The sequence below is a fragment of the Mus pahari genome, chromosome 13 (assembly GCF_900095145.1).
Source record: "Mus pahari chromosome 13, PAHARI_EIJ_v1.1, whole genome shotgun sequence".
Taxonomy (NCBI): domain Eukaryota; kingdom Metazoa; phylum Chordata; class Mammalia; order Rodentia; family Muridae; genus Mus; species Mus pahari.
The window spans coordinates 86,938,142-86,946,453 of NC_034602.1; the positions used below are offsets into that span (position 1 = coordinate 86,938,142).

General features: G+C 37.5%; 1 protein-coding gene across 2 annotated transcripts in view; it reads left to right on the plus strand.

Annotated features, from left to right (window-relative positions):
- Cfap299 (cilia and flagella associated protein 299) overlaps positions 1-8,312 on the plus strand; it is a 476,454-nt gene that overhangs the window by 165,569 nt on the left and 302,573 nt on the right. Inside the window, exon 3 of one of the 2 annotated variants that reach the window (XM_021210930.1) lies at positions 2,773-2,863. In XM_021210930.1, the coding sequence (XP_021066589.1) occupies positions 2,773-2,863 (91 nt within the window). Of the gene's footprint in view, positions 1-2,772; positions 2,868-8,312 lie in introns of both variants that reach the window. The other variant, XM_021210929.1, reaches the window with a different exon arrangement.

Here is an 8,312-nt window from a genome sequence, read left to right on the forward strand (position 1 = left end):
GAGAGAGAGAGAGAGAGAGAGAGAGAGAGAGAGAGAGAGAGAGTCTTTCTTTGGTTTTGCTGGTGTGCAATTTCTCATTTCTTGTATTTTCTTGGGTATAATTTCTTTCTTTGTGTTGGAGTTTTTCTTCTTGTGTCCTCTGTAGGGCTGGATTAGTAAAAGATTATTTACATTTGGTTTTGTCTTGGTTTCTTAATCTATGGAAATTAAGAATTTACTAGTTATAGTAGTCTGGGCTGACATCTGTGGTCTCTTAGGGTCTGCAAGACCTCTGCCCAGGCTCTTATAGCTTTTAGATTCTCTGTTTAGTAACCAAGTGTAGTTCTGATAGGTCTGCATTTATATGTTTCTTGTCTGTTTCCTCTTGCAGCTTTTAATATGCTTTCATTGTTCTGTACATTTAGTATTTTGATTACTATGTGGCAGAGGATTTTTCTTTTCTGGTCCAATCTATTTGGTGTTCTGTAGGATTCTTGAATGTTTATAGCCATCTCTTTCTTTAGGTTAGGGAAGTTTTCTTCTAGGATTTTGTTTAATATATTTTCTTGGCCTTTCATCTGGGAATCTTCTCCTTCTTCTCTGTCTATTATTCTTAGGTTTGGTCTTTTCATAGTGTCTCAAATTTTGTTTTAGAGACATTTTAGATTTGGAATTCTCTTTGACTGATATATCGATTTCTTCTGTTGTGTCTTCTACTCCTGAAATTGATTCTTTCATCTCCTGCATTCTGTTGGTGATGTTGCATCTCTAGTTCCAATTCTTTTTCCTACATTTTCCATCTCCAGGTTTGCCTCAGTTTGTATTTTCTCTATTGCTTCTATTTTCATTTTTTCACATCTTGAATAGTTTGATTAATTTCCTTCACCCATTTGATTGTAATTTCCTGCATTTCTTTAAATTTATTCATTTATTCTTTCATATCCTCTGTCATCTTCATAAGGTTAGATTTTCTTGTGACTAATTTGTTTTTAGGCTATTCAGAGATTGCTATAGTAGGATAGCTGGACTCTGGTGGCATCCAGTTATTTCCCTGACTTTTGTTGATTGTATTCTTACACTGGTGTTTAGAAATGTACCTGGTATTTGCAGGCCAGGTAGCCCCTGATACTAGGCCTTTGGAACTTTAGAGCTGATAATTCCTGATTGCAGCACGCCTCTTTGACTGCAGGTAGTGCTGTTTGTCCTGGTTGGTAGCAGGCCTCTAGGGATGCAGGCTGAACTGGTGGTCCCTGATGACTTCAGGCCACTAGTTGTCCTGGGGTGCAGCAGGCCTCCAGGAGTGCAGGCAGAAATCATGGTCCCTGATGGCTGAAGTTTTCCAGGATTGTAGATAGAGGCATGTATAGGAAGTTGGAGCCCATAGGGCACAGGGCAGACCTCCTGGCTACTGTGTTTGCCAGGGGACAAAGTGAGCATGGGATTGGGCCATGGGGATGTCATGTAGTTGCCCCAGGTGATAGTAGACCTCCATGGATGCAAGGAGGGCTGTGGCCTGGCTCATGGAGTAGAGATCAGAGATTCCACTGATTATTTTTTAATGACAATCCTATATGTTATACTATGTTCTTTAGGTTCCCCTGAGGCCTGTGGCCTACTTAATCTCAAGTTCTTGACCACTTAAACACTGTCAAGTATGGGTCCCACCTTATATGGGAGGCTTTGAATCCAATTAGAAAGTTGTTGCTTACTCCATAATAACCATGTCACTGTGATGCCATGGGCACCACTTGCAGGCTGGACACTATCCAAGCTCACATAGTTCTTATGGGTGGGACTGGTGATTCCTCTTCCAGGTGTGTGTACTAGCCAGGACAGAGGACATGCTCAGTAAGGTACCAGTCAGAATTCTGGTTTTCTGTTTCACAAGAGTGCGTTGTCTTCAGCGTCCAGGTCTCACTGTCAACTTATGAAGAGTAACAAAGAGCATTGGCAAGGCAGTAGTTTGCTCTGCTCGGGATGGCAAGGCAGAGGTCTGCACTGCTAGGATTTCAAGGAAGTACTCTACACTGCTCGGGATGACAAGGCAGAAGTCTGCACTGCTCGGGATGTCTACGTTGACCTCTTTATCAATTCCAAAAACCACAGAACCTAGTTCTGGTTCTGGATAATTTGGTAGCATATGACTTCTGGCTGGACTACTCTTGTTAATCAGTTTTCTTATGAATAATCTTTAAAATCTATTTCTCTCTGGATTTTTGATATTTCATTTTATCTGATAAAGATATCACCAACTAGTTTTTTTTCTTAATAATCTCTACTCATGGGGGAAATTAATGCTTTGTCCTACTGATTTTATTGAACCTACCAATAAATAATACCTAAATTATAGACTTAATAATTGAAAGTGAAGAGTATATATGTATATATATATATATATATATATATACTCGTGTGTCTGTGTGTCTGTGTGTATGTATAAATATATATATATATATATATATATATATATATATATATATATATATGTTGATTTTCATACATAAAAAATGGACATGAAAATGAAATAAATTATGAGTGGCTTGTGGCTTAATATAGATTTTTTGTTATTTATAAGCCTGGTTCCCAGTATTTGGAAATAAAAGCTCTATGGCTGTATCAGCATTTAATTCTGAGTATGATATTTGTGTGCCTTGGGCTTCCATGTTATAATTACATTGTCATTCAGACTAAAGAAGCATAGTTATTGACTTCAGAATGTTTCAAAAGATATTTTCTGTTTTCTTTTTTAAACCTGAGATATCATTATGGTACGATTGTTCTGTGTTTTTCTAGGACACTGACAAGCGCTGGAAAGGAGCTGAATGATAATTTCCTGAAAGCCCTGGCGATGAGGGAAGAGGATAATCGTGCCGGGAAACTGAGTGTGAGTACATTGTGCCACCAAATGAAAGTGAATTTTCAAACACACAGTTAATATAGATGATGCAGCTCAGGTGCAGGCAGGAAGATGGCTCCTGATGCAAAGGCACTAGCTCACCAGCACCCACCAGCACCCACAGAGTGGAAAGGAAGAGCTGAGTAGCTGGATCTGTCCTCTGATCTCCAGGGGCGTGCCACAGCACATGTGTACCCCATCCCCACAGAATAAGTAAAGGTAATGTGGTATACCCTGGATATACAAAATGACTATGCTTACATATTATAGTATTGTGTTGATTTCCTTCTCATGATCATTTACGCTCATTATAGTAGCAAAATGGTAGAAAATTATAAGATTCTAAACAATTTTCCAGGAGAAAATGAAAACACATTGTTTCTGCATTTCTTTCTCCCTTCAGATACAGTTTCTATTAATAATCCGACATGTTTTTTATTATAATTTACAGGACCCGTCAGAGCCTAGTTTTGATTTATATTTATACTCTAAGTTATAATAGAAAATTGATGATTTTGTCTAATTTTTAGTAGAGGCAGTATCTAGGAGGGAGAAAGAAATGCAGAAAAATATGGTATCGTGCAGTCCATGTTACAGACTCTTGGGAAGAGACACTGATTCTAAGTAATCTCTACACCATGTGGACTGGAAAAATACCCATTGAATTTACAATAGATTTTCAAAATCGATGTGAATGATTCTATCTGGCCCAAAAATGTGATTCACAGTTAGACAGCAGAACGAGTAAGCACACACAGCTTTGAATACCTTAACTCCACATGTCTTATTTTATTATTTGTGTGTGTGTGTGTGTGATTGTGTGTATGTGTGTGTGAGTATGTGTGTGTGTGTGAGTGGTGAGTGTGTGAGTGTGAGTGTGTGTGTACATGTGTGTGTGTGCATGTGTGCATGTATGAGTGGTGAGCGTGTATGTGAGTGTGCATGCATGTGTGTGTGAGTGTGTATGTGTGTGTCCATGTGTGTGTGCATGTGTGTGTACATGTGTATGTGTATCTGTGTATGTGCACACATGTGTGTGAGTATGTGTGCATGTTTGTGTGTGTGTGTCTGTGTGTTTTGGTATGTGCATGTGAGTGCATGCAACCTTGGAGGCCAGAGTCAGGTCAAATCCTCTAGAGCTGGAGTTCCAGGCAGTTGTGAACTCTCAGATGTCAGTGCTGAGAAATAAACTCAGGTTGTCTGCAAGAACAGTATTTGCTCTTTACTTCTCACCCAACAGGACTGTTGTATTAGGGTTTGAAAGATGAGAGAGCTGTTTTGAGTGGCTCTATTTTCTTATGCCATTGCTTCAAATGTTGTATATTATGTATATATGACTTTTTCCCTAGGCGAGTTCCTTAAGTTTGGTCCTTTGCATTTGCATTGAGTTATTCTGAAAGAAGATGACATAATTGATATGCTTGACGGTCATTTTACGCAGTTAACATGTATCCAAATAGCACTTTGTACCTATAAATACATGCGTTTATTGCTAGCCCATTAAAATTAAACCAAACAGTAAATAATAGCTTGCTAGTCATTTAAGTAAGTAGCTAATTAAAAGGTCCTCCAACTCCCAGGCTTTCCCCTCTTCATTCTGTGTCATACAATTAATCTATAACTTGACCAATGTCCTTCTTTTTTCTGACTCCTCAAGTGTCATATCTAGTTGTTCACCAACAGATCAGTTATTCTATTTAAGCATTTTTCAAATAACTATGTGAGGTGTCACAAATGATTCAAAATGGTAAAGACAGGCAGTTCTAAGAGGTATCTTTTTGTGTATAGTAGCGTCATCAGTGGCCTAAAGAATGTGGATATCGTGGAAAGAGATTAGAGAAATGGGGGATATAATCAGACATGCATTTGAAATACTGGCAGCAAGGTATGTGTGTCTCTGGGGACAGAAGATGAGCCACCAGCTAGGGAACTCCTCTGAGAGGTCACTGTGTTTGCCAGAAAGTAGATAATGAAAGGGTGGAATTAAAAAAAAATGACAGAAGTAATGTTGGAAGAAGAAAGTTTAAACTAGCATTCTAAGAGATCAAGTCTGTAATCTGTATTGCATTTGCTTATTTTGGTACTGAAAATGAAGCCCACGGTCCCACATCTGCTACCCCCGGGCCATATCCCCAGCTCCCAGGTGCTTTGCTGTGACTTTGGCTTTAGAGGGTGTGACAGGATTTGTGAAAGAGTGTTCATGTGATCCACTTTGGAATATTCAGTAGGGAGAGAGTAGCTCATGGAATGAGAGGTGTGGTTCTGAGTTTAGAGGTTGTAAAGCATTCAGTACAGCCCTCAACAGTTCAAATAGAGTCTGGAGACAGAGAGTGACTACCATCAAGATCAATGCTCATGGTTTACTCAGTACAACAGATCATAAAAAGGTTTCTAAGTAAAAAAAAACTTGTAAATTAGGCAGGTTCTTATGTTTATCTAAGCTATGGTGTCCTGTTCATTAATGTGGTATTTAAAGGAATATTCTCCAATTAATATTGATTGAGTTTTGAAACCAAAGTTAAGCATAATGCATGATACATTAACTATTTAATAAATAATTAGTATGCTACCCAAATTATATTTATAACCACTAAAGTTAGAATTATGGAGGAAATATATATAAACAACATTGGAACATAGTTTTTGCTAGAACATAAATTTGAATAGCTCCTTAGAAAAGATAACTGAAAGAGCTCTTTGTGATGACTATGAATTTTATTAGGGGTCTAAATATTATTCATCATTGGCAGGATACTATATATCAGAATATTAATGGTACACTTTATAGATAATACTACTGCTATAGGAAATATTTGTCCTCTTTACCAATGTTTTGCTCTGTGCAAATCTCTCTTATATTTGCCACAAACATGATGAAGATATAGGCTCTCCCTAAACATTAATGTTGTCACAGGCTTATGTAACTCTTCTAAGTGGACAAGTAGTTAAATAATTTTTCAGCTGGTAACAATCTATGAATTCTTGACTTCATGAGTGAAAAAAGAAAACATTTCCTACAAATCAGAGTCTAATGAGACTGTGATGACATTTTGCATGGTGCTCCTGGGGAGGCCCCATGAAACTTATTTTGCCACTCAACAGTGAGGATGTAAACAGTACATGGCTGACTTGTTTGAGCTTTGAAATATGTATTATTGAAGCTGATATAAAAACAGTATTTACAACTCTCCATTCATGACCAGTGAAAGAAGCCACTGTAACTTGGACCAGGAAAAGCTATGAATTAGGAACTTCTAACATACCCATTTCCTGTGTTGAAATCTTTATGAAACATAAGATTGCATTGTGTATGACCAATTACATTGTGCTGACATGATCTTTTCCCTCCTTTCTCTCTTCCAACTTCTCTAACGTGTCCCCTTTCAGAAAACAAGGGTATCAGAGATGCTCTTACTTCCTTCTCAGTAGAATGCGTACTTGTCCACTGTAACCCACTGTGGAAATTATATTATTAATAAAGTTTTACCGTCATCATAAACAGGTTTCTTCAACACTTAGAAATGCATATCAACTTCCCTTTAACTAGAAATGTATAGTTGAATATCACTTCATCGTTAATTCATTTGTCTTTGGATTAAAAGGGATATATGGACATTAATACAAATGTGAAACATCAGAGGTTATGTGGACATAGTATCTGTGTATAATTTTTGGATTGACCACTTATTTCAAGTTAAACACATGAATTTTGACTTTGTATACCTTGACTTTTCCTACCTAAAAAGTGGATATTTTTGCAATGATGAGACATTGCCATATTAAAACAACATAATGTATAAAGCATGTATGTATGCATGTATGTGCATATGTATGTGTGTGTATGTATATGTAGTGCTTAGATGGTTAGGGTTTCTAGAAGCAAAGCCTAGTGCTCTACTGTGACACTTGTAAGAGCCTGAGAAAACCTGATGATGTAGATTAAAGCAGGTTGGCAGAGATGCGACCTCATCAGATCCCAATCTTAGTTGATCACATAGGAAACTGAATTGTGTTGTAGAGTTTGTTCTGCTTTAAAGGAAGGGACCTATGGCATCACTGTGTTGGCCCCACTTCCTCTCTGTCAGCTAGCCAATAGCTGTCACAGATATGGGCGGGCGCAGAAGTCAAGCATCCTTTTGAAGAAGGTGCAGGCAGGAAAGATTATCTATTAGCACCTGCCAAGTCCGTAGATTTGTGTTTGTCCCCAGGACAGGGATACAGTAACAAAATCATTTGCCACAGGTCTCTAGAGCTGCCAGCCTGAGTTTATTTCATTTCCATTCTTTTTCCTTATCACCCCCATTAGAAATACATTAAAACATGGAATATTTACTTCTCAAGTATGCCTTTCATTTCAGAAGTTAGTGTTAACACCAGAATTTTATACATAAGAAACTATGACAATAGAAACTTTTAAAAATCAAAAGGAATAATAAACATTGTGACTGCTCAGCCTCCTATAGGAAAGCATAAGAAAAGTTTAAAAATATTTAGAGCAAATCATAGTGAAAATGTTTTATCTCACTAATACTTTACTTAAAGGGAAAATTTCCTGCCCTGATTTCATTCATTTAAATACCAACTAAAGAAGGTGCCAGATGTTCTCCTTCATCATTGTGAAAAATACAAAAAAGCAGCAGCTTAGTGACAGAAACGTTTATTTGCCTCTGAGCTCAGAGATTGGGTGTGCTGTACCTGGAGAGCCAGCTTCTCCATTGTTCCTCAGCTTGGAAGAAGGCAGATAGTCCCGGGGGAAGGTGTAGTCGAGCAGAGATGTTCTCTTTAGGCAGACCAGGAAGTAGAGAGAAAATAGGCCCACAGGCTTCAAGGCTAAACTTGCAATGACCCTAAAGGCTAAGCTTGTCATGACCCTACAAGTAACTCTCTTTAACTAGGCTTCACACTATTGCTTCCATCATCTCCAAAAGAATTTGTATTGATTCATCAGAGGAAATGAGAATTCTACCATTTTTTAGAATCTTGTGTAAATTTAACAGCATATGGTCAAATATAGTACAATCAAATGAAATTGCAAAACGTATAACTGAAGGTCATCTATGCAGAATACTAAAGTATTTTAGTGTACTCAAATTTAGTATTCTGCATCTATTACCTTAGGTGTCAAAATTATGTAAGGAACCTAAGTTGAATAGTTCTTATTAAAGTAAATTTGAGTATTTTTGCATCGATATTCATAAGGGAAATTGGTCTGAAGTTCTCTTTCTTTGTTGGATCTTTGTGTGGTTTTGGTATCAGAGTATTTGTGGCTTCATAGAATGAATTGGGTAGAGTACCTTCTGTTTCTATTATGTGGAATACTTTGAGGAGAGTTGGAATTAGGTCTTCTTTGAAAGTCTGATAGAACTCTGCATTAAACCCATCTGGTCCTGGGCTTTTTTCAGTTGGGAGACTATTAATGACAGCTTCTATTTCTTTA